General features: G+C 51.0%; 1 protein-coding gene across 1 annotated transcript; it reads right to left on the reverse strand.

Moving 5' to 3' along the window:
* Positions 1 to 742: 742 nt before the first annotated feature.
* Positions 743 to 23,803, reverse strand: MICALL2 (MICAL like 2; the record flags this gene model as incomplete). Its single annotated transcript, XM_080354232.1, has 17 exons — positions 743 to 1,862; positions 1,954 to 2,000; positions 3,021 to 3,135; positions 3,349 to 3,422; positions 3,803 to 3,893; positions 4,466 to 4,589; positions 5,094 to 5,149; positions 7,879 to 8,028; positions 8,543 to 8,658; positions 8,971 to 9,046; positions 9,868 to 10,043; positions 10,247 to 10,924; positions 11,293 to 11,414; positions 11,877 to 12,037; positions 14,054 to 14,195; positions 17,415 to 17,463; positions 23,661 to 23,803. 17 exons carry the CDS (start codon positions 23,801 to 23,803, stop codon positions 1,783 to 1,785), a joined length of 2,400 nt encoding a protein of 799 aa, XP_080210358.1. The 3' UTR covers positions 743 to 1,782.
* Positions 23,804 to 27,107: the final 3,304 nt, after the last annotated feature.

A 27,107-nucleotide genomic window follows, 5' to 3' on the forward strand; every position in this document is an offset into this window, starting at 1 on the left:
CCACGGTTCAGCCACTTGGGTCACCAATGCCACAGAATAACCACAGCAGAACAGTCTCTGCCTCTCATCTTCTGCCCCAGGCTGCTGGCTCAGCTGGGAGCCCACAGGGCATGTGGATGTGTGTGATGCTGAATCAGAAAGGTGAAAAATGCACTTACCTGAGAGATGAGGGGAATTTGACACATAAATCACTGATAAACCCCTTGCTGCTCCTGCTCTCTCGGGACCTGTAGCTGGTCTGCAAGCTCTGGCAGGTGAGCCTCCCCATCCCAGCTACATCAAGCTCTTGTTACCACTCAGAAATCCAGAGAGGGATCATGAGCACCCACAGTGACCAGGGCAGCCCGCACCAGTAACTCACATCCAAACTCACGCTGGGACTTTGAGATTCGGTCCAGTAATTCTTTATTGGACAAAAGCGTATGCAGGTACAGGGTGTCCCACCACATGCACACACACACGGCACACCCGGGAGGCACCAGGAACCCCCTCGGGCGCTTGGTACCTCATGGCGCACACCCCTGCGGTGCCCAGGGCGGCTGCCTGGGACAGAGAGTCCCACTGCCACCTCGTGGGTAAGGGACGCATCGCCTCCGCTTTGCCACCAGGCACAGCGGGCAGCAAGCCCCCTCCCTGCAAAATCCCAGGTCCTGCTGGAGAACAGGATGCAGAGAAACCTCAAAGCACCCGGTTTGAAGGGAGGAGGGAAGCCCGCACATACCAGAGCCAGAGGCATCACAAACGAATCTGATCTGTCCCTGCCTGTCTCCATCCCTGCTCCCCAGGCTGACTGGGAAGAGAAGGACTCGCTGCCAACAGCCCAGGACCTGCTGGTACTCTCCTGGTCTCACCAAGGAGAACTGCAGCACCCTTGAGGGTACAAGCTGTGAGGGATGGAGCCTCAGGAACTGAAATATCAGTCCCATGCAGAAGACTCATGGGTGAGGCAAACCTGTTAATTCCCTTCTGCTCCCAGTTAGCACTAGGTCGTTAAAAGAAAACTCCTGTCCATTTTCAGTAGAATGGGCCACAGACGACAAAAACCCTGCTTCACTGTGCAGTCAGAAAAAAGAAGGAAGCTACAAATGTCCCCCATAGAGGGAATAAAGCAGTGAGCAACCTCTCATAGCTTTGAGACACCAGCCTACAGCAACTCCCCAAAGGAGGTCTGGAAACAGAGCACTATTGCTGGAACGGCTCTGGTCTAGGCCATTCGACCCTGTAGATCAGAGGTGGTTCTGCTCTCTGCCTCCCCCAGCCTGTGGGGCATCTCTTGCCCCATAGCACCTCCCCCTCTGCATCTCTGATCCTGGTCAAAGAGCCACAGCACATGCTGGGGGGAGGAAAGGAGGGAGAACAGCCCTTTCGCAGAGCAGCGCAGTGTCCTTGCTGAGTCCTGGCCGACAGGAGTGGGGCACCGTGGGGTGACACACAGTGACAGGCTCGTTCCGGACAATAATGACTCAAGCAGTGGCTGGGCAAATGGAGATCTGCCCTCCTGAGCTGCCAGCGAGGCTGGAGCCAGCTCTGAGCTAGATCCAAAGAAGTACAACAGTCTCAAAGTCCATCTTCTGGAAAAGGTATCCTGGGGCCCCACAGCAGGGCCAGAGGGAATTCACACTGTCCCTTTGGTCCACAAACCTGCAGCCTCCATGGCAGGGAGCAGAGAAGCCTCGTGACAGTCCGGTACGACTCCAGGAAAGCAGCAGTGAGGAAGGAACATACCTTTGACAGCCGTCCCTTGGCCTCTGTGCAAAGGAACATCACTCCTGAGCTTTACTCTTACTTCTTCTGCTTCCATATTTTGGACAAGCGGAACTTGGTCTTCTTCTTCTCTGTCTCCTGGCTCTCTCGAGATCCATCTGCGGGAGAGGGAGCAGATACAGAGCAAGTTGAGACCCACAGCCCCAGTGCCACCCAGTGCTGCTCCGTAAGAGTAGAAAGGGCCCTTACCCAACCTCTGGATCATGTCTGCCAACATCTGGTCCTCCTCTTGCTCTCTGCAATGGAACAACATGGCATTAGAACACTTTGACGTGTTTCATGACAAGGTGGTAGACACCGAAAAGCATGCAAAGACTACTTTTATTTTCCCAGTCAGAAATGACCACGCTCCAAAGCACACTCTGAGAAGGGTACAGGAAAAACAAACAGACAAAACAAAAACAACCCAAAAACCAACAGAAAAACCCCACAGAACAGAGGAGTCCTGGACATTAGCAAATCCCACGTGGTTCTCTTGAAATCAAGGGCCTGTGTGGGGATTTCCAGAGCACGGCAGTCCAGCACTGCGGCACGGAGGCCGTCCCCCAGCTGGCCTATGAATCATCCAACTTCAACATGTTGTGAGCCACCACCACACCCCAGGAGATGAATCAAGGTTCAGACAGCAGTAGCTTGGGGTGCTGCAGAGGTGCTGATGGCAGTGAGGGACAAACATGCCGCCATCTGCTTGGGCCTGGGCAAGGCCAGAGCCCAAAGCCTGTGCATTCCTAGAATCCTAAAGTCGGTGCCCTGAAGTGAAGAAATGGAGGCTGCTCTCAGCAAGAGGGGGCACAAATCCAGCTACTTGACACAGCAGTCCTCCTTTGAACTCGGGAAGAATCCACCTCCCGGCTGGAGCTGTTCTTTCACTTGCTGCAGCAGATGAACACATTCCTGGCTCCATGTTCCCAAAGTCCTCCTGCAGCTCCCACACTGCCTCCATCCTCCCCATCTCCAGCCTCTCCCTCTCTTTCTCTGCTTTCCACATTTTCACAGCCCTTGTCCTCAGAGCAGCATTAGTGTGAGAGAGCACTGACCACAGCTGAAGTCCTGATCTCGGTTTCTAACGGCTGCCAAGGAAGCAACGGCAGCAGCATTCAGGACAAGATGGTTGGTGACAGGTCACCACCCACTTCTCATGGAGCAGAAGTCTGGATTACAGCCATTCATCCACCCCTACAGCCTGGGCAGTGGAGGAAGTTCAACAGAAATCATTCCTGGTGTTGGCTCATCTCCCACCACCTGAGGCCCCTCACCTGAGCCTGTCCTCATCCAGGCACTCCACAATACTATTCCGATCATTGACCGTGTTCACGTACGACTCCAGCAGCTCCTTCTCTCGCTCCTTCTCCCTGGGTGTCTTCAGTTCCTCTGCACAAGACAAGGGAAGCTCATCTAAGGTGCATATCTTACATCCCCTCAGAAAGCGCATGTGGGCTGGATGTTAACTGGAGTCTGAACCTGACAGCTCGACACCGCAGCCAGGAGATGCCCCGAGTGAAGCTGCAGTCCTTGGCAGCGTCACTCAGATCTGAAGGACAGCCCAGGGCAGAACGGGGGGCTCCACACAGCGAGGGACGTTACCTGGTTTGTTCATGAGGTGTCGCAGCTCTGTCTCAATGTTCCACTGCTGCTCCTCCAGCTTCTGCTGCTTCATCCTGGGAGGAACCACAGAAGTGATGAGTTACTGCCCCTCCATGCCCCAGGGCTGGACCCTTCTCATATTGTGCTAAAGCCTCATCTCTGCATTGCTGACCACCTGACTATGGGTGAGTCGAGGGAAACCTTCCTCCATCATACCTGTAAGGTTTCCCTCCACACAAACTCATCAAAGAACCTGGGTGCCCATCAGTGCTCCAAGGCCCCCCAGTTCATACCTCAGGATGCTGGCAGTTCTCCCAGAGACGTCCTCAAGCCCTCCCTCATCCCAGCAATCAGCACATCATTTCTTTTGGGCTGCCATGTTCCTTGTCCTTCCCTGCTTACTGCTCACAGGTGGAGTGCACCAGCAGACAGGTGCATTTCTGGTTGTACTTACTTGTACATCAACTCCGACTCCTGTCTGAGCAACAGCTGTTTCTCATGGATCAGTTTGAACCAATCCACCATGAGGGCATCCTCAGACTCATCTGCAAAGGAGACAAAGGGTGAGACTCCAGAAGCTGCATCAGTTCAGTCTCCGTGGCTTAAACACACAATTACTTGAGGGACAGCCTAGGATATCTTCTATGAGGCACAGGCAACCTCAAGCGAAAACAGCTCATCCTTGGTACTCTGGGGTACAAGGGAAAGGATGAAGACCACTCCAGATTCAAGGAAGCTGCTCACAGATACTCTGCCACAAGCTCATCTTCCACGTAGCCAACCCAAATCGGCCATTCTGAATGAACTCATTAAGTCCTGCAAAACTGGAGCCGGCTATGACAGCCAATCTGGCTTAGGATCCAAAAGCCAGATTAATAGTGGCCTTCTACTCCCAAACCAGCTTGATCTTCAGCAAAATAAGCACAAGACCTTGCTCAAACAATAGGGTAGGAAACAGAGTGGGTTCAAAATTCCCAGGGCTTTATCAGGTACCTTTGGCAACCTGGTGTTGCAGATGTAGCACAAGCTCCTACAAATGGAGCCAAGAATGCCCAGGGGTAGGAGACGAGCCTCACACCTTCCCACCATCACAGAGCTGGCCCCCAGTCTCCTTTACCTCCCTCGCAGCCACGCAGCTGCTTCTCCAGATCCACTCCTTTCAATTCCAGCTCATCCAGCTGCTTCTCGATGTCACGCACCTTCTCCTGGATTTGCTCCTCGGGGAGGTAGTCTGGGTGTAGCTAGGAAAACCAATGTAGGATCAAATACAGGTCAGTGCCCTCAGACTGTCTACTGAGGTCACAGCCCTAACAGAGATGGGAAATGATATCAGGAGCCCAACTGTGGAGCCGTGTCCTGGAAGGGCCAACTCAGCCAAGATGTAGAGCTGGCTGCTCACAACAGAGCAGCAGCCACTGCAGCGTTACGGTGCCGCGAGACATTCGCTGGGAGGGGTAACATCTACCCACACTTGTCAATCCACAGACATTCTTCCTTTGTCGAGGAGGGATATGTCTACCAGAATTTGGTTTGGTTCTGTCTCGTTCCCACGTCTATTGCCCCCCTGCATGGGAGATAACCAGCAGTCTCTCTATCTTGTCTTTACCCCAGAACATTTCACCCTTTCCCTGGGAATTCAAATAAACCCTCCCAATAAGACAAACTGAGATATATCTGGGCAGGCACCCCAGCAGGATACCAAACCACCCCAGCCTGTTCTCCTTACACCTGATTTCCAGGCATACCTTGGTTGGTGACACCGCTTCGGGGCTCTGGATGCTTTTCGGAACAGAGGGTTTAACTAGAAGGAAGAAAAAACAAACAAAGAACACCACAACAGACTTTAAATAACTTTGTGGTGTGGGACAGTGCCTACATTAATAGAGAGTACAACAGGTCCCTGCCACCCAACAGAGTGCACTAATGACACACGTTGGCACACCTGGCAAAGGCAAGAGATGTGTCCTCAGGGAACATCAGCCTGATTTACCCCTGGTGGCTGGACACTCAGACACGCTCGGTTGACAGGGTGCTGTTTTCATCCCCAGGGCACAGGCACTCACCTAACTCAGGTGTGACTCGGGAGCTTGCAACCGAGAATATTGACTTCTATGTTCATTATTGTGTTAAAACTCAAAGATATTTATTGTGGCAAAAGCCACCTCTTATAAAGCTTCCAAAGGATCGAACAGAAATACTGGGTTACTGTCACAGGAAACACCAAGATATACTTAAAAATGCCCCTTTAAGTGCTCTTGTACAAAGAAGTATCAGTAAATACTGATGAAACAAAGATGATCTAGGGACCTTAGCCCAGGCCTCGGGAAACTAAGGTTCAATTCCTTCCACAAAACACTTCCTAGGTGAGAAGTCCCTTAGGCCCCACTATACAACATTATTTAGGCCCTGGACACCTATTAAAATCAATCCTTAAGTAATGTGTGTTTGTTCCACTGAGCCTCAGCTTCCTCGGCCCAACTGTGCTGCAAGGATAACTACAGAAGAGTGTGAGGTATTCAGGTACCCAAGGGGCTGGGCTGGATAATTACCACAGAGAGAGAACAGAGGCGTATGTGGATGATGTGAGAGGAAGGAAAAGTCTAGTATCAACAGAGCACGGCTGTAAGAAATGCAGCAGCGGTGCAGGCTCACACATAAGGAGAAAGACAGGACAGACAGACCAGGGAGCCTCCCAAGACTCTCTGGCAACCAGTGCTCCTCGAAGAGGAGCTCAAGGACAGATCTTCAGTTGCCCAGTCCTCGCCCTATTGCATTTTCTAGGAAGAGTGCAAAAGGAGAAGATGGTGGATGTGGCAATCAGCTGCGTTGTCCCTGCACTGCTTGGACTCCACCAGGTTCCTCATCCCCCTGGATGCTGCCGGTTTGCTGCCCCGTCACTACCAGCGACTCGCACTTCTCTTAGAAGCTCCTCCAAGAGGGACCTGGGCTGCCATGGGCAACACCTCCTGCTCAGCCCTGCATCTCCAGGCTCCTCCTAGCTGAGCTCTGCAGCATCTCCGACCGAGGCAGGAGGCTGCACCGCGCATCATGAGGGACCAAGGTCACTGGAGGGAAACAGCGAGTAAAACAACGCTCTCCTGACCAGCTCAGGGTCTGAGATCCCCAGATACCCTCAAGTTCTGTCTTGACAGACACAAGATGCGTTGGCTGCTTGCCTGCAAACTGGAAGTAGGACAGCTGGCAAGAAAACCCCGCAAGTCTCCTTTCTCAACAGAAAACACTACCTACGCCAAAGAAAACTAACAATCTACAGAAACGCTCACCATCCACAGCCCCACGCAGCACCCGGGATTAAGGGCAGGAGTGGCAGCGGACTGTTCACAGCGGCTCTCTGAGTGCTGTAAAGACCTGTACAGAGGAGCAGCAAGTCTGTCCTTAATCCTCAGGCTGCCAAGCAACAGCAGCAAGAGAGGAGCCGGTTCGGATGGCAGACTTGCACCCATGTGAAAAATGGGGGGAAACTGCTGGGAAAGTTTCCTGTAGTGGGCACTCCCCAACAGCAATCATTAAGCTTTAGAAAGACGGATATGAAACCAGTCTCCCTTATCTTAACAGCTTGCTTCCTGGGGAAGATGTAATGTTGAGTCTTGTGGCTGAATCCGAGGAAAAAGGAGCTGGAAAGTTTTGGGAAAATGATGGCAGTGGAGGCATGCTAAGCTTTTAAAATAGACAACACAAGTGGAGTTTGAATGCTTCGTAGCTGTCAGAGGTGCAGGGTAAGGACAATGCTAACAAATATGAAAGCATGAGGCCACCAAGCCATCGGGATCCATCCTGCTTGCTCTGAGACAAACATCAGAGCCAGGGCTGAGCCCTCCTGTGAGGACCTCCTAGTCCAAACGGGTAAGACAGAGCCAGATGAGGCAAGGAAAGGGGAGAACAAACAAGCCAAGAAAACAGGAAAGCAGCAAACATCAGGTTAGTTCTAGGAAATTTCATATCCATTGTGGTGGGCTATGCAGGAGCAAGGACAACTGGGCAAAGGAAGAGAGGTACATGGTAAAGCTGTGGTTGAACATATAGGAGTAGGAAACCAGACTAAGAGTTGGGACAAACTGGTCAGAACTGGTCAGGACATCCTTGGAAGTCCAAGAAGCAGCCTTGGCTGCTCCTTCCACGGGTCCCGCCAGCTGGAGTCCCTGGCTGACAGTTCTGTGCATTCCTTTCATTTCCCAAAGCCACTCGACTGCAGACGAACGGACACATCAACTAGATCCCAGTTCCCCAAATTAGGAGAGGGTCCTCTTCATAGCTTTGAGTCTAAAGAATGACAGGGCAGTGACTCTGACAAATGCTTACTTTAATTTCTTCCCTTCCCACTGAATTCCCTGGCCTGGCTGGTTCCTGCTTAGGCCAAGCAATTCTTGTTAGCCAAACAAGGATTAATGACACAGATTTTTTCCCCTGTGACAAGAGCCCCAGAACGCTCAGGGACACATCTCCCATACTGACCACCCAGGCTGTTCTCTGACAGTGGAAAGAGGGCCCTTTAGGCATAAGAGACCTTACATGTGGTAGTGCTTTTCTTCAACTGGTTGCCCTCTTCTTCCTTCTTGGCTGAGCCCCCAGGGTCTTCCCAGCCTTGCTGTGAATTCTGACAGCTCCTGATCAGATCTGAGCTGGGGATCAACTTCTTCTTCATGAATCCACCAGATGAGGCTGGATTAAGAAGCACAGACAGGTTTTAGGTAAGAAATTTCAACCCTTATCTCATAAAAATCCCTTTATTGCCCAGCATCATTGGAACTTGCCACTAGCCACTTAAAATTCTTGTCCTAGTTCTCCTCTCTTGATGACAGCGAGGGACACAAGCCCAAAGCAAACAAGGAGAAACCACCGATTACAAGGCCAGAGTATGGAGGGTGGAGGAGAAGAATAAGTGGTCAGGAACCAACACCAAGATTTCTCACCATTACACATTTATGCAAGAGAGAGTAAGCAAAATCTTGCTAGCTGTCTTGCAGAGGGCAGCCTGTGAAGATCGACTCCCTCTCCTTGGGGAAGGATGGGTCTCCAAATAAAGTCTCCACAGAGTAAAAGCAAGTGCAGAGAGCAAAAATCCCTGAAAGTGAGGCACAATCTCCACCAACATGTTCCTCACGTGTGCCTTGCAGCACTAAAACCTGTCCCCTGCCTGACTAGCAAAATGAAGGCAAAGCTTAATCCTTCATACCAGAGTCCTGCTTTGCTGATGGGACAACTAACGGACTTGGCTTTGTCTCCTTGTGTGCTGGGCTCCCTGTTCCCACCTGGGAGTTATCAGTAGGTTTCTTAGAGCCACCTTGGTCTCTGCAAAGAAGAAAGAAAAAGGTAGGAAACCATCCCTCTCGCAGAATGGTCCCAAGGAAGAGTTTTGGACATTCTGGGCTGGAACTCCATCTGGGATGGTCACACTTTTCTAATCAGAGTCCATCAATTTGAAATATGCTTTCCCTCCCCAGAAATGAAGGTCTTTGCCATCAAATTGCTGAAAACAGAAGTATTAAAACACAGGAGCTCTTCCCTCCTGTGTGCACACAGACCTGCAACAGCAAACACAGGTGCAAGCACAGACATCCCTGTTCACTTGACATGGAGACCCACCAGCTCCAAGACACTCACTTGTTGGCTACAGGTTTCAACCGAGATCTCCACTCTGCTGGGCTCTCAGTCTTGTCTTCACCAACATTCATGCTTCCTAAAGAAAGGGACATAGCAAGATAATATCAGACCAAATAAAAAGAAACAAGCCAGATTTGAGTCTCAGGAGAATATCGATGCACTGGGGTAGATACCACAATGCTATTGCAGCAAACCAGGACCAGTTCAACAAGTTTAACATGGACAGAATCACATACAATAGGCAGGAAATAACCTCCGTGGCATTTTGCCCCTTTCAGTTCCAATGTTTTCAAACCTATGTAGCTACAGAAACACAGCCATAGTGTAAATGAACAGCAATAGGACAGTAAGAACTCAGATCTCAAACCAAAGGATGGGACAGGAAGCGGGGAGAGACAGAAAAAGGACAAACTTGTAGCAAACTGCAGACAGACACTGCTTCTGGCCCAAAAATAGGCCATCCGGAGGTGGTTGAGACACTGGGTATCCCCAGAATACCATCCCCACTGCTCAGTCACCATGGTGGCAGCTCCGTTCAGAACTGACACGGAGGCTGTGTGAGCCCCAACTGCAATCACAAAATCATCCTGAAGCTGTGGCAAGGTCTCCCACCTAGGAAAGTCTACCTAAGCCTCTGAAACCCACCGCAATCCCAACATTTGACGACGGCTCGTACAACTTCAAATATCTGCAGATCATGGGAGAAGAAAAGCTCCCTGTGCTAGAGGGAGCAATTGCAAAGGGACAAATTGAGGCGTGTTGAGCCCAGAACTCAGAAAACTCTTAAATGGTGGTACAGACAGAAAGCCCAGGAGCCACTGGCACATTCATACTGGTCCAAGAGAATGGCACACAGCTGTGTCCTGGCAGAGCTGTGCGTGAATCTGTCACACTCACCTTTGACGCCTTTAGTCTCTGGCTTGTGCACAGAGTCATCAGGTTTGCTGGCAGCCGGGCTCTTGGGCAGCGGGTCTGTCACCTTCTCCTGTTTTAGTGCTGTGTTCCCTGTTTTACCGGACGGCGCTTTTGGAGCTGGACTCTGCCAATGAGAACTGGTGGGAGGAAGCTTGTCACTGCAAAAAAAGAACAAAGTATTTTTGAAAGAACAGAACCTTTTACTGGCCTCTGTTCCAAAGATTTGGATGAGTCCCTCTATATGTCTCTAAATCTCAGCCAAAAAAGCAATCAGAAAAAAGGGAAGAAAGATGCAGGGACTTTTCCAAGTTATCCCAAGGATCATCCTGAGAGTAAAAAGGGGAAGAGATACAGTATTTACCTGCTGGATGTTGAGGAGCTAGTGGAACTGAGTCCTCCTGGCCTGTTCAGAGAGGTGTTTGATCCAGCCAGTGCCTGCATAATACGGTTACGTGCCTGGTCCTTCTCAGCAGTCGCTGAACTGACCTCAATAGTGGCCCTGGCAGAAGCAGTTTTACCAGGGCCATTAGAAGAAGGAGGAGGATCTTGGTTCTTAGTGTCAGAGGATTTATTGCTGGAGGATTCTAATGACCGAAAAAAATCTTCTCGGGCTTGCTGTGTTTTTGTTGCGGAGGTTGTCCGAAGAGGCCCTGATGAGGTACCTTCACGGTGACCCGTTTTATTTCCCAATGGGGTTGCTTTGCAGTCATCTGATTTATTTACCACTGAAGAGGACCATGGAGTACTTACACTTCTGAAGCTAGAGCTTCCGGAAGATGAAACAGATGGCTTGGTTGAACTAGCAGGGCTCTCCTGGCTGGGTTTCTTCAACACCTGCTCTGGTTTCTTGGGTTCTGCCACTTTCTGGAATGCCCTGGCAGCAGTAGGGGCTGGGGTACTCTCAGGTTTGTTTCCAGCAGTGCGGAGACCAGAGATCTGGACATTGTCTGTTTGCTGGTGGCTGGTACAGATGAACGTACCGGGCTCAGGCCCAGCTTTGTAGCTTCCAGGAAGAAGCACATTCCAACACTGCCTGCACCTGTGGATACAGAAGTCTCAGAAAACATCGTCCAGAACCCTGGGAGGCCATTGACACACAGCTGAGAGTGCAGGCACAATTCCACCACCAGCACAGGGAAGGTGACAGTATCACACAGGCAGTGAGCAAACCCCGTGTGATCGTTCCTCAGGCACCAAAACTGGAGCTGCTGCCAGCACGGCCTGAAGTAGGAGAGGTGTGGATGAAAACACGTCTGTGCAGAGAGTTTCCCCTGGGCAGACCCAGGCTGCTGCCACTCTGACAAAAATGTCCTCCATCACCTCAAATCCCAGCATCCCTCCAGTCCCGAGGGAATCAGGCTGCCCCTCTGCGACCCACAGACCCGTGCACCCCCTAATGATCTGTACCTGAAGCAGTTCCTGTGGTAGAGCTTCCCGTCAACCAAGTAGCGCTGCACCAGGTGCACGTGGTTCCCGCAGACCCCGCAGCTGCTGCTGGGGATATTCCCGGTCTCTGCCAGGACCCCTTTCTGTGGGGAGAAGCGGTGGGTGAGCAGGGGAGGTTTAGATTGGATATCAGGAAAATATTCTTCACAGAAAGGGCTGTCGGGCATTGAACAGGCTGCCCAGGGCAGTGGTGAAGTCACCATCCCTGGTGGTGTTTAAAAGGCGTTTAGATGAGGTTCTTATGGACATGGTTTAATGCCAGAGTTAGGTTATGGTTGGACTCGATGATCCCGATGGTCTCTTCCAACCAAAATGATTCTGTGATTCTATGTCCTATTCACCACTGGATAAATTCCAGCTGACTGATGGATTTCCAATGACTCCCACCTGAATCTGTTCAGTAACCAGACCTCTGGATTAAATGCCCTATATTAAGCAGAAAATTTAGAGACTAAGTCCTTACCACTAGGAGCCTTGAACTAGCATAACACTCACTCACTGAAGAGATTGAAGGTTTAAAGAACACCTGAAAACACATTTCTTACTGTGGTGGCTGGAGTGGTTTCTTTAGGCTTAGCTCTGGCCGGTGGGTGGGCAGGAGGCAGTTTTGGTGGCACCGGCTTAGGAGGTTCCGAAATAGTTTTCTTCCCAAGAGGCTGCTCCTGAGGTTCGGAGGAAGGACGTTTGATTCCAGCCATGCCTCCAACTAGAAGAAAGAAAGAAGATTTTAAGATAACATAAGGATAATCCACGGGCTTAGGAGTCATTTACAATACAAGCAGATCCAGAGAAGCCTGATGGATAACATGAAATGCATACGAGGAGACGCATACAGGCTTCCAACATGACCTGCCACAAGAAGCCTGCAAATGCCCAATCCTCTTTGCTCTGCAGATCAAAGAAAAGCCTCTAAATTCACAAGAAGGGGAGAAAAGAGAATCCCCAACACGCTTCAGCCAAGCAAGGAATGATGCTGCGTGCCCTGGGAAGTGCAGGGAGGCTGCCCTGGGAAATACGGCTTCATGCACAGTTTTTACAGATGAGACCCCTCATCTCACAGGGATGTTATTTTTGTGCTGCTTTCTATTCTGAATGAGATGTCTCTGTGCTCCTTGTGGGATATTTGAGCCACAGACTCGCCTTAAGAGAGACCAATTAAATGACCACCCATCTGAAAAGAGATGATACCCTTCTCAGTAAATACAGAGGGAGGCTGGGCAGGGTGCAGGGAGCAGAGAGGAAGCCTTGTTCCCAGCAGTCTTCTCTCAGAAAAGCTGCCTATCCAAATAAACACCCAGGGCTCTTTACCACAGCAACCAGAGGACTGGTAACAGCCAACCCAGCAAATAGTTTGTACTCAGGCTGCTCCCTCACCTCCCTGACTTGTGCCACTCACTGAATTCCCGAAGCCCAGCACAAAGATGGGTGGATTCAGCTCTGCTCTTCTGTAAACCCCTGACCTCAATAAAACACTGGCTGCTCACCCTCTGTGGCCTTCTGCCTCCTGCTTATTTCGTGGTCCTGCTGGAGCCTGTTTGGAGGGCACGACTGTGATATCAGGAGTCTGCTCGGTGTCAGAGGGCACATTCCTGGCTGGGCTCATTTTCAGACCCGCACGTTCCCCCCAGCAACAGAAATGCAACCAGAGCGTTTTGTGGGACACCAGAGAGTATAAAAATGTGCTGTGCTTGATGACGTGGTGGGCAAGATGCTGAGGGGAGGGGGTAAAGGCCCCAAACCGACCCAGATTCCCACGGCTTGGCACACACATGATGGAATTTGCTTGACTCCAATCAGAACGGTTTTAAAACAAGAAATTAAAAAATGAAGAGGGGGGAGGGAAGAGGTTGTGGAAGGAGAGAACAAACATGCTTAAATGTGTAAAGAGATGGAGAATAAGGAAAAGTTTAAACATTAAAGGCAGTTATCTGAGAGTGAATTTTGCTTTCTTTCCAGGATGTAGGACATTTTCAATACATATCTGTCTTTTCCATCTAGATTCACCTTAACCAGTTAAGTCATTCATGTCCTACTTTCTAAAGTTTCCTCTGGAGGAACCTGTGAAATTGGTTTATCGTATTATTTCATTTTGTATGAGCTTAAAGCCAAATATAAACCAAGTCTACAATAATGCTCCTATGAGCACAGATAAACTCTCCGGTATGTGAATATAATGCCTTGGCAACCCTGTAGCTTGTTTTATGTTTGAAAGAATTGCTATCACAATTATGCCAGTTATAGGGGGTGTTTTCTTCTTCTTCCTTATATCAGTACTGCTGTTCTGTACAAGCCCTACCATAGATGCTGCTACGTGGCACAGCCTCACAGACAAGCTCAGCCTTGTTAGACTCAGTGTTCTCACCAGCCCTCCAGTGCGGGAAGGGCTGGAACGGGGATGGAGGTGCTTGAGAAAGGAAAGTTGAGGTGCGGACACAGAGGGGAACCTTCACTGCTCCTGTCTGGCTGAACCATAAGAAATTCTAGATTGCATATTACATTTCAAGGCATTAGTTTTAAACACAAGGCATGGCCCTGTGCCCTTCCAAAAGCACTGGTGGTACTGTAGGTCAGCGTGTAAAGAGTTCAAATCCTCCATTGAAACAGTTTTGGTATCAAAAGGTCTCTGTGCAATCTGTTTTGCTTTTCCAAGCTTAGGAAGGCAAAGGAAAGCACAAAATTAAGCCCAAATCCTTCTCACCCCTCCGGGGAATATGGTACTTACTAGGAGACCGTCCATGGAAGTAGTTGTAATACTGAGAAACATAGGTGAGGATGCTCAGCCTGTCTGGTACCCTCAGAGCCACCATATCCTCTGCATCCAGCAAGGCTGGGATCCCCAGCTCCTGCTCCGCCACTCGGAATGCCTAGAGAAGCGGGGAAAAAAAACAGAGAGGGTCTTAGAGCTGCTCCTCATCAGAAGCAAGAAACTGCGCTGCAAACAGCCCCACTTGAACGGTAACTCTACAGGGGAACAGCTGCACCAGTTTAACTCCTACATCCTACGGCCGTTACAGGAACCGACGGAGTCATGGCTTCCAGCCACCGCGTTGAGAAACTCAGGCAGGGAGCCAAAAATCTGGCCTGGCAAGCTGGCCATAGCTCAGCGCACAGAACTCACCTGGGCTTCCCCTGCTCTGCCTCGATCTGCCCGTGCACAGCTGCGGAGAGCCGGGCCTGGCACAAGGGGATGTGTCGGTGTGGGCTGGCAGACGCCTTTCCAGGCTTCCAGCCGCCTTTCCAGGCTTCCAGCCCAACCTGGAGCGCTCCCCAGCTAACGGTGCGCCGGTAGGTGCTTGCGGGCAGCTTTTCATCTCTGAGCGCTGTGCAAATGTTAATGCATCCTGCCTGCTAAAAACCAGGCAAATCTGGGGCTGCAGGAGGGAGCAGCTCTCCCAGACTAGACGGGGGAAGAGAGGAATAATGCAGAAGAACTCCTGATACCCAGCACCCCTTCCAGCTTAACCATTTCCATGCTGCCTAACATGTATTTGGGGCAAATAGTCTCTTCTGCGGTCCGCTCTGCTTTGAAAGTGCAGTATAAAAGATGGGTAAAGAAGGGAAAAGTCACCTTCTTTTGCCTCTGAACAACAGCCTTTCTAGAGGACAAAAAATTGCAACATCCATAAAGGAATTCTGCTCTTGCTCAACTCAGTGTAGGGCTTTTACTAGGGACGTTCTCCAGCCCTATTCCTTCTTGGCTTATGGGAAAAATCCTTTCCCTCCCACTTTGGAGCATCCCCTTTGAAATGCCAACACAGCAAGGGAAAACAGCACTTACAGGAGCAGTGGCACAAGGAAAACTATTGCCGAACCCCACAGTGAAAGGGTTAAAGAAAGACTTGAACATATTCAAACCCTCCACATCTGACCTCTGGCACAGACACGCAACAGTGTTGGTGTACAAGCCAACTATTCCTACTTAGAAGAAACAAACAGCCATTATTTTTTAGCAGGATAATTACCATTTTTTTCCATTGGGTATCCCAGTAAAAATGTAGCTGAGCTGACATTAAGTGCGCCTTCAGCCAGTTACCTCCGGCTGCGTCATTCTGGTTGCCAGGCCAGCCTGGCGCTCGCACGTCTTATAACCTGGTACTTAATATATTCTTCGGAGTGTTTCCCCATCGCACTGGCTGCACAACTGGTCTGACCAGCAGGGTTTTGTTGCTGGACGTTCCGGTGTGCAGTGTAGCGGGAACACAGGCCATGCCACCTCTGGGCAGAGGGTGACACAGCTGAAACTGGTGTGACAGGCACAAAACAAGCACGAGGGGCCGCCTGGACCACTGAGAGGAGGATGTTCTATGCACACACCTGGTTCGGCCAGAAACAGGCGAGCAACGCAGAGAAGCAGCATTAGGATGTAGCGTTCCCTGTGCCTCCAGCATCCTCGTGCTCCTGGGATCGGCTCTTGCCCAGAGATCCAACCAGATCACCACCGAACACGGCCCTGTTGCCCTTCTCCTCTACCTGCCCGTCCAGGCTGGCCTTTAAAGAGGCAGCTTATTATTTCCGCATAACATCTTTCATCAGTGCAGTTCCAAGTGCTTTACGAAGGAGCTAAGCGTCACTGCTCCCGTTCTGCATAGAGGAGGCAAAGCAATGCGCTCCAGGCCATCTGAGCCGGCCAGGCACAGCCCTCTTCTGACACAAGCCACCACTGTACCTGCGAGCCAGAGGAAGAGGAGCAGGAGCTGGGATGGAGAGCAGGGAGAGGGGGGGTCACCCTCACTCACGGCTCAGCCAGAGCAGCAGGACACCAGCAGCCAAAGGGCAACACAGACAAGTTGTCCTACAGCAGGTGGAATAAGGAAGAGAATGCAAAACAAAGGACATAAAAGAAACCAAGAAATGGAGGGAATAGAGTGGGGGAAACACGGGTTGTGACAAAGGAGGGGAGCAACTCTTTTTATGAGATGCACAAAGAAGCTTTTCATTAATGAAAGCAGCGGAGGCGGCTCGTACAGCTCATTTCCCAGAGACAAGCAAAGCTGCCAGCAGAGCAGAGACCATCAGCCCAGCTGAAGGAGGAGCAACACTCACGGCTTCACAGCGCTCCTGCCACAACAACCGTCCATAGCAAAAAGGCCGTGATGCCTCCAAATACCAAACCTCAAGGGCAAAAATGCCTGGTGTGAATCTCATCCAGAGGAGAGGAACACGCAGGGCTGAACCCCAGAGGTTGTGAATAACAACTGCTCACATGCTGCAGCCCCAGCCTGGGGAGAGGGGCTCTGTCACAGGCGCTGTAACCACGGCTGGGCCGAAGGGGAGCAGAAGCTAAGGAGTGTGGGGGGTGAGTTCAGGTCAAGGACCACCTCTGACGGGCCGCTGTGTCAGAGGATGTCACTCCTCCAGTCCAGAGAAGAGTAAGTTGCTGCAGTTTATTCACATCCCCAGCTCCTGCCAAGCAGCCACGAAGCTGCGTGGAGTGATGCCAAGGGTAAAAAAGCATTTTAATCCACTGCCTCTCTCTTTGCGAGGGAGAGAAAGAGGAAAATATCCTTCCTTGGAACGCTAAGCCCACGCTTGAATTCAGTGCAAGAGGGGGCTGGCCTGCCCAACTTCTCATTTCATCATGGAGAGAACAAGAGAAACTCAAATCTCACCCTGATGTAAAGTGTCCAGGCAGGATGAGGTTTTAGGACATCTCCACCTCTCAGCAGCCTTCATTTGCTGCATTGGGAATGAGCAGAAGTTCGGGGAGACCAACTGCACTTCCCCCCTCACATCAGCTACCTCCCAGCTCTTGCCTCGTCTCTCAGGAGCATCATGTACTCAACATGTCCACGTCTTGACCTCCAGCATCTCTGTCCAAGTTCCTGCTGCCACAGGACGCAGCTGCCCGGAGGCATCGCTGTGCAGCCAGTGAAGAAGTGCGAGCAGTCTGAGGGTGTTTCCAGGAGCCAGCGAGCCTGGACATTGCCGTTCAAATCAGAAGGTTGGACTCAAGCAGAATAAGACAAAGGATTTGAAAATGGCACGCTCAGCACGCTGCATCTGCAGGGCTTCTGTCGCTAAACCACCTAAGTAAGGTGCCAGGTCATAGAGCAGACCAAAATAAAACATTAAAAGTCACTTACCAACTTGTTGTTCTCATACACATTTTCTTTACTGAGGGAGTCGAAGTTTCTGAAATATAGAAAGAAGAGAAAAATCTCAGGTTGGCGATGTAGAGCAAGCTGCTTCACTTGCAGCCTCTCAAACCCCTCTGAGCCTCACAGGTTGAGGGGACCCAGCACCACCTCCACCCCTGCCTGCTCAGGGATGCTCGGAGGGAGCAGCGTGGCAGACCCTGTTGGAGACAGTCACAGACCTGCTGTCCCTCCCAGGACAGAGACGTGCAGGTGACCGGCACAGCCATGTGCCCACAGGCAGCACAACACATTTTTGGCACATCTAGCCATGCAGGGCTGACTCCTCGCAGCCACCCACGGATGGGACGTGCTGATGCTAAAACATCCCTTGCAGATTCAGGGGTTTTGCTGAGACAGGCAAAAGCAAACTCTAACTCATGGGGTGGGGTTTTATTCCTCCAAAAATTTTTGCTCCTGTCCCACCTCAAAAAGATACACGGATGCCTGCCAGCCAGATTTGCAACACCCTCTCCCTGGAATTACTTTCCAAACAGTCACATCCATTCTCTTCTCCTGTCTTCAAGTTTTCCCAACACCGAGAGACCTCAGCTCCATGGAGATGTAGATTCCTCAGACGCCACATGCATCACACGGTTCACCAACACACCCGTATCCTCTCATCTCAGAAACTACCGGTTCCACCAGCACACAAGTTCTGGTTTCAGCTCTTTTCTCCTCTGGCGGAGCTCCACAAAACCAGCACTAGGAATCTGCCTGGGAAACACCTCTGCCCACAACACAGAACTGCAGCTGATAACACCTCAGTTGCCTGTAGAAATCTCATCCTTCTTTCCCTAGGGCTGTCACCTTTGATTTGAAATCGTAACTGAAAAGGAAGAGACAATTACTATTTGCAGTTACAAGCCAAAGTCAACAATCCTTCTTCCTTTTTGCTGCCCCTGGACATCACCTTCCTTTTCTGCTCTCCCCAGATTTGCTCTTCATCTCTCTGGTCCGACCCAGATGCCACCTCTCTCTGCACCGTGCTGGGAACTCAGAAACTGGAAAACAAGCAGGAAAAGCACAAGAAGAGGGAGTTTGTGCTATTGGAAGCAGAGCCACAGCGCAGTGTGCTTTCTCTCCCCTAGCGGAGCAGAAACAGCCACCACCAGCTTCATTTAAAACTGACTGTTCCTTGCTAAACTGGGAATACAAAACCAAGTGCTGGCTGGCAGCCCTGTTCTCTAACACCGCTGCCTTCTGCCCGGGCAAGCGGGCAGGGTCAGTTCTGATAACCCAGTCTCACTTTACAATCCTTGTACCTGCTGGCACACAGCTAAGCGAAAAGGATGATATTAGAGAGGAAATTCTTACTGATAAACAAAAAAGGCCACAGCACCAACTTGGCGTTTTTGTATGTACCTTTCTAGTGGCCACGGACCTGCCCTTTGTTAGCCGGCCCCTCACCTCTGAACGGAGCCAGGATAACCGCGCGAAAGCCAGGGCAACACTGGCTCGCAGTGACCTATTCATGAGACACACACACGATCTGTATCGCAGCGGGGGAACTTTTTCCATGACTTGTAACAGCATGGAGCAAGCCAGGTCCTTTATCTGCTCAGCACAGAAAGTGGAGCATTACGTTATAAATAAGAGAGGCGCTTTCAAATAGGTTTGTCCATCGTGCCACAGCCTGCACCTCCTCCCTGCTTCCCACATCTGGCATTGCTGTGTGGGATATGGAGAGAACGAAGAGGAAGCAAGAGATAAGACCCAAAGGTCAAACTTCCCCAAGAAGCACATAAAGACAAGGCACATCCCACCTCTAAATCATGTACTTTTGCCTGTGCAAAATCAAAGGGACTTGCCGAGGTTTTCCTCCAAGCAGTGCTCCTGTCCAGGAAGATTTCAGGGAGATTTCCCTTCCCTGAGACAATGGATTAAAAAGAGCAACAAAAATAATCACAAGCCAAAAAAGTTTCAGTGAAACAATAGCTACAATTATCCTGTTTTGTGTTAGGCACGAAAATCAGCTTTTTTAAGAGTGAGCTGAAGGAGGTGATTGCAGCTCTCTGCCTCCCTCCCAGTTCTGCTCCCAAATAAAGTCTCTGTAGCAGGGACATCCTGGGCAGAGTAAAACACCTGCAAGAGCAAAGGGGAGCACCAGCTTCCTCGGTCGTTCTGACACGTAAAACACAACGTACTGGAGTTACCTGTTTATTGTCAGCAAGTATGTTTTGCTCCCACGCTGAACACTGTTTGCTATGGCGGTGTGTGTGCAGCTTCACGCTGAGAGGCACATAACAGAGATCTAAAAATCCAAATCTCTGACGGTGAATGTCTGAAATCCCCTTCTACTACCTGACGGGGAGTGCAAACACCCAGGTTACATGGTCATTTTGAGAGCCTCCTGCCCTCGCAGCATCACTCCTTCCCTGGTTAGTCAGGTGAACTGCTTACGTATAATATTTCTTTAGGAAATGTATCTTGCTGGTGCATCTCCTACCTCGGAATATCAAAGCTCTCTGCGCCAGTGTAATCCTAAGAAAGTAAAGCTAATACAAATGAAGAAGTAGGAGTTCTCCACTGAGAAAACACGGGAAACTGAATTAATTGGAAGAGGTGAGAAATATAAATCTGACCCAAGAGAGGGCCTCCAGTGCTAGAAACAAATCAGAGCGGAGTTCACTAGAGCAGGAATAGAAGTTTTTAGCCCCCCAAAAAGTGGTCAAGCATTTCTCACACCCTCAAATCCCCCTGAGCACCCACTGTTCCGGCCACACAGACCCAGCGCCCCGGTCCTTCGCAGGCACGTGTGCTTCCCTAAGAGGAATCTCTGCTGCTGCAAACTTGACCTTGGAGCAGACTGAGCAAAAACAAACCCAGTGCTGTGATGGTACCAAAAAAACGTTCTGCTTCTTGGTACTTACATACTATTTTCTCTCGAGACAATAAGGTACGTGCAGTCAAGGGGATCACTGAAAAAGAGTGAAGTGCCCTTTGCCAGCTCACAGTCTGCGAATGGAGGGTTCAGATGCAGTGTGGTCTGCTGGGAACAGGACCTTGCAGCTGTGCTCTTTTTGGAGCTGCCAGCAACCTGGGGAGAAGGGACAGGGCTGGGAATCCCAGGTGGATGATGTACCCCACGTGCTCCTCCTCCTCTCAGCAATGCCTGCTCCACACTGCTCTGGTCTCACTGCTGGGGGTGACCCACAACAGACAAGACTCCCTAACCCCCAAAACACCTTCGCCTACCCCTGTCACACAAACCACAACCCCCTGGAAGCCAAGGAGGCGGCAGCTCTGCTTCACCCCAACATTTTGCTAAGGGGAAGGAGGCTGCAGGCGACCCGTCCTCAGCACAGCCAGGGCCCACACTGTCTGTATCGACGACCATGAGCCCCATCCTGCCCCTCTGAGCTGACAGTGGCCCAGGAGATGCTGCTGCAGGAGTGGACGCTTGCTGCTGCTCAGATATCAGGGGGGATTTCACAACCAGTCAATTCCCAGAACGCTGAGCTGAACACCAGCTGGGAAAGAGCAAGATCCCGGACGAAGAGAAGGAGCTTAATCAAAACCTTCCCTTGACATCTGGTGTTAATCTCCGAGCGAATGTGCACGGCTCCCCTGCTGCTTCTAACTCACTGATCGGTCCAAGGCCACTAAAACAGTGGCCGGAGATTGCACAACCATCGCCACCTCACCCTCCCACCGCGCTGCCGTGAGGTTTCATGTCCCTCGGATGAGGAGCCTCAAGGCTCCGCAGTCAGCCCAGAAAATGGGCTGGGACCTGCGCGACCCAGCGTGCGTGCCTGGCTGGCACTGGCCATGAAGAACGCTGCAGCTGGGACAAAAGAGAACTGAATTTCCATGGTAATTCAGCATGTGTCTCCATTCTGCCAGAGCATCCTTGGGTGAGTGGGAAGTGAGTGGGAAATGCATTTCTAATTTTACACAGCCTGCCCTGTTCACCAATAACATACGCAGCCAAGTTTGAGAGAAGTTATCATTTTTTCCATGTTTTCCAGCAAGAAAACAGGAAGGGGGGAGAGACCCCCAGCAGCCTGTTCTCTGAACCACATACCCCACAAGAGGAGCCCAGGGTCATGATCATGTTTTGCAATTGCTTTAAGTTTTCCTGGGAATTTCTCAGGCTCCTACAGGGAGAAATCCCCTGCTCTCCTCAGCCCAAAAATGCCGTTTGTGTAAACCAAGACGGAAAACATACTGTTGCAAAACTCTGATGCCGTGACTGAATCATGTTCTGCAAGCAATTTACACAGCAGAGCTGCTGCAAACACACCAAGTGCTCCAAACACCAATTATCCTTTTCTAGGGCTATTTTCAGTGGGATGCTTTTAATCTTCAACTAGGATCTTTGCTGGAAGCAAGGGGAGGAGCCCAGGACAAACCACTTATAGCCCCCGGGAAAAAGGAGTCACAGCCACATGTGCACCAAGATGCACTTCTCTGCACTGTCAACACTCAAGAAAAGCTTTTACAGATTCATGGAAAATTTGCACCAGTATTCAGCATGAGGATCCAACATATGTGTTCCAGCAGCCCTGGCCACCAGCCACTTGAGAGCATAATCTCCTTCCAGCAGGACTTTGCCCAGCCAAGAATACACCTGGTGTTTCCTGCATTACACCAGTGACACCGATGAGGGAGGTGACTGATAAAAACTTCCCTGACTTTAACCTCAGGCAGTCTTTGCTAAGCTGGTCCAAGTCACAAAGAGCTTCTGTGAGGTCCTGAATTAAGTCAGGAATTAAGTCCATCATAAAATAAAATGAATGGGAACAGAGAGGTGCCACAAGGAACATCTTCACTCTTCAACACAGGGGAATTTATTTTAGATATGCTTATCCACAGCTCCTAACGCACAATTCAAGGATTCTAAACAACCCACTAAACTGGTCAACAGAATTATTCCAGCTCTCAAGTCGCCATGCACACCCACGCTCCGGACGGGCCAGCTGCAGAGTTGGCCAGGAAGCCATCGCAGTCCTTCTACCAGCACCTCCTGGTCACGTCAGCCCTTCTACCCCGGTACTTTCTATCTTTGGGACTGTGAATCAAAGGAAGGAAAGGAAATATCTGGAGTCATGTGCACATGACAGCACGTCAGGAAGCCACACAGAGAAACACCATGGTGACTGCCCAAGCACTGGGGACTACAGAGAAAAGTGTGCCTGAAGCTCCTGCATGGACCTCCCGCTGCCCCAGCCTGTTGTTTGAGACAACAGAGGGAGAGAGAGCAAGAGATCTTCTCCTTGGGCTTCCAGCAGAAGCAAGACACCTGTAAGAGAGATCTCCACACACAAACTCAAGCATCAGGCTCTCTATGGAGCATGAGGAAAGAGGCAGAATTCAAGGAAAAGGAGAAAAAATACAGTGGAGAAACTTGGTCCTCTACCAGCTGGACACGTCTGACTGGGAAAGTCCTACTGTCTAAGTCAATACCAGGCAATCTTTGCACTGGTTCCTTGCCATGACCTCCCACCTCAACCCCCCAACATCAAAGTCCAAAGAGCCCAGAAGTAAAAGAAAAACCAACCAACAAACCAAAAAGAACTAGGAAGCAGGATCTATGTCTCCCTTCAGCAATTCACCTTCCCAGATGTTAACATTTGAGCACGGAGGGGTCAAAACCCAGAGGGCACAAGCAATGGCACAAGCAAGGGGCGAAAAGCACTTTGCCTCCCACAGCCAGAGCTCTAGATGGAAGAAATGAGCGATGTGCAGGAATCCAGCGACTGCCAGGCCCTGCCCTTCTATTGTATTTTGTTTAAATAGCCCTCGCCTCCCAAGTCTGGAGCGGCTGAGCTGCCGTCCGGCTGAGCGAGGGAAGCCCAGCCTAAGCAAACACGAGCAGCAAAGAAGGAAACGCTTCCCTCAAATTCAGTGCCTGAACTTGTTTTGCAATGGAAAGGATGCATTTAAAACATTTGTAATTCAGTCACGGAGAGGAAAAAAGGGGGGAAAAAGTCGAAATACAGGGGGAACAAAAAGCGTGAGAGCAGAGCTCTTCACATGGAGATCTCCAGCGTGGTGCCAGCTGGGCTCCCACCCGCAGCATCTCCCGAGGAGCAGCTGGATTTCTGGTGGGGCTGTGTCCCCGGGAAAGGCGAGAGCCCCCGGAGCCCCGGGGTCCGCAGCCCAGCGAGGGCCCCCGGCCGCCGGCGGAGGGTCCCAGCCCGGCCCAGCGGCCGCCCCGCCGGGGCTTCGACGCCGGGCGCGGGTACTCACATGAGGTCGGGCCGGTGGCGGTGCAGGATGGCACAGAAGGCGAGGCCGTCGCGGAAGGAGGTGGTCATGTTGGTGATGCTGACATCGCGGTAGCCCTCGCACTGCTGCTTGCACCACAGCTGCAGGTTCTGGATGGCCGCCATGGGCTCGACGGGCCGGGGGAGGCGGCGGGAGGCCCCGCGGGAGGCCCCGGGGCGGCTCGGCGGGAGCCCCTCGCTGCGCCGCGCCGAGCCCGGCCGGAGGCAGCCGGCGTGTGGCGGGGAGGAGGCGGGGAAAGGGGCGGGCGAGGGGCGGGCGGCGGCCCCTCAGGGCCTCCCTCCGCCTCGCCCGGGGCCGAGCTGCGCGGGGGCGGGGAGGCGGGGGCGGCGGCTCCCCCGGCATGACCCGGTCGCGATGTGGGACCCCACACGTTGTGCTTATGCCCAGGGGACACGGGAAACTTCCTCCACGCCCTTGCACAAACCGGGTTGCCTTCGTGGAGGTGCGAGGAGGAGGAGGGAGGAAAGGCTGAGGGAGCTGGGGCTCTGGAGCTTGGAGGAGACTGAGGGGGGAACCTTATTAATGAGGATCAATATGGAAAGGGGCAGTGTCAGGAGGATGGAGCCAGGCTCTGCTGGTGACAACCAGGGACAGGACAAGGGGCAGTGGGTGCAAACTGGAACGCAGGAGGCTCCATTTAGATTTGAGAAGAAACTTGTTGGAGGTGAGGGTGTCAGAGCCTGGCCCAGGCTGCCCAGGGGGTTGTGGAGTCTCCTTCTGTGCAGACATTCCAACCCGCCTGGACACCTTCCTGTGTAACCTCATCTGGGTGTTCCTGCTCCATGGGGGGATTGCACTGGATGAGCTTTCCAGGGCCCTCCAACCCCTGACACTCTGGGATTCTGTGAGGGAGGTGAAGCGCAGCTGCCTGGAGGCTTCATCCTGACTGGGGCTGGACGGGGCGGCCGTGGGCACGGGGGCTGCCGGGCCTGCGCAGCCCATCGGGCACCAGCACCCTCACCCATCGCCCGCGGCCGCCTCTGCTCCCTGTCCCCACAGAGGGGGCCGGGTGGCCAAGGGCAGCTCCGCCATGGCGGGTTCATACAACCGCGTCGCTTAACTCACCAGATCTCGTGCGGCTGACAAAGCTGCCGAAGAGCCACGGTAACACTTGAAGAGCTGCCTATAAATTAGGGAAAAATAATTAATAATACATATAACATAATATATTAATGGCATTTCTATGACATGATATGGATAATATACATTAATATATAAATACCTCACAAATAATTCAGTGTGCTCCCATTTCATCAACAATCACTGGCCAATGTATTTACTTTATGGTAAGGATTATACATTTCATTATAAATGGCTTGCTGGGCATGTCAGCAACTTTTACATCTCCATTCACTTTATTATTAATGGTTTCCTGAACAGTAACGGCATAATAATGCACACAATGCAGCATGAATATTTTATGTGGCATCTATAGTCTCCCATTTATCATTTATAACAGGCTACAAAAACATTATAAAACATTTATTACGAATTTATAGATCACTTTATACTAAAACAAAGTTGTGTTATAAATACATTATTAATCCTTTATGCCATTTATAGGAATCCCTTGTAATAAGGCCTTAGCGTATGTTGCTGCACAACCATAACAAGAACGGCATGGCAAGGAGGAAATACGGCACGGTGAGCCTGCTCCCGAGTGCTGGGCGTATTCTGTGAAGGAAAACATACACATCTGCCCTCAAAATTAATCAGACTGCCAAGGGACCGGTCAAAAGAAATGCTGGATTAACTCAAAGTTGTGTTGTTTGGGGTTTTTTTTCCTCTTCCTTCAAAAAACATGCTGCCTTTCTTGCAAGTTGGAAACTTGCAGGGCTCAGCCCTGAAAGCTTAGCTCTCCGGCTTTGTTTCCACACCACCTTTTCATTAGCTTGATAAAATTTGCATAATTTACGAAAAGCCATTCACCTAACGATGGGCAGCCCTTCCCCTCCTCTGTCAGCAGGTAACTTAGGGTTTGGTGAGAAACAAAGAGGATGTAATGGGTTTAGGAAAAGCATTTGTTTCCTTTTCTAAGTCCCAAAGACTGTTGTGTTGAGCAGTGTGCATCTCCCCGCCGTGCTTACCGGCTACGTAGTGCAGCGCTGGGAAATGAGAAGAAAATTATGATTGAAAGTGGAGTTGTTGCCAATTGCTAGTAGTACAAATAGGGAAAAAATCAGCTTCTGAGCTCGGCTTTGACACAGCTGTAGTTACCCCTTTCAGATTTAATGGCCCAGATGGGGCACAGCCCAGGGAACGATATTTAGTTTTTTAAAAATATATTTGTTTAACATGACAATCTGTCCTCTAACAAACCCGGCTTAATGAGTCGATGCGGTTAGTCCCTTCTCATTACCTCATGTGTTGGGAAGGGACAGCTGGGGCTGGGTGGCAGGGGACACAGACCCATGGAGCAGAAAGCCAGGCTGCCCTCAGAGAGCAGCTGTGATTTTCTGTGTGTCACAGGCCACTACATGTCACCTCGTCCCTCCCTGTGCTCAGCCCAGTCACCTGTGTTTGACTGAGACGGTTGTATCAAAGGCATCCAGGCTTGCAGGCACCATAATAAACTATTAGTTGCTGGCTCCAAGCTGCGCATGCCGGGAGAAGGTTAGGTTGGAATCATAGAAATACTTCAGTTGGAAGAGACCCTTAAGATCATTGAGTCCAACCATAACCTAAATATAGCGCTAAACCATGTCCCTAAGAGCCTCATCTATGCGTCTTTTAAACCCCGACAAGGATGGTGACTCCACCACTGCCCTGGGCAGCCTGTTCCAGTGCTTCACAATGCTCTCCGTAAAGAAATCTTTCCTAATCTAAACCTCCCCTGGTGCAACTTGAGGCCATTTCCTCTTGTCCTATCACTTGCTGCTTGGGAGAAGAGACCAACCCCCTCCATGCTCCAAGCTCCTTTCAAGAAGAATCAGGTCCACATTAGACGCAAAGGTGATTAAAACGACATCACTGAAGGAGTTTGCTAATGCAGCATTACGGCCGGCGCAATAATGGCTTTTCCAAATACAGGCATCAGCCACTTGTGCTGTGTTCTTAGTTGGTGATTAAGGAGAGCTCCGCGGGAGTTTACAGCTATGATGGGTCTTTAATGCACCGACAGGTAAATCAACCCACACCAGAGGGAGGAAAGGGGTGGGCAGGGAGCCTGTGCAGCTGCCCGCACGTCACTCGCAACCACTGTTCTCCCAGAGGTTCCTCGTGGGATGATGCCAGCAAAGCCTTGCTCTGGATTGTATTTTTCCTTTTTCCATCTTTTCCATGGAGGAGCCTCATATGTCCTCAGCCCATTTCATGGACCTTGCCTGCGCTCAGTGCTGCTGGGGGAAATTCGCACCCGTGAGGCACCACCGGCTCGCAGAGCAGAACGTGTCCTGCGAGTGCAGTGCT

This window comes from Nesoenas mayeri (assembly GCF_963082525.1).
Source record: "Nesoenas mayeri genome assembly, chromosome: 15".
Taxonomy (NCBI): Eukaryota; Metazoa; Chordata; class Aves; order Columbiformes; family Columbidae; genus Nesoenas; species Nesoenas mayeri.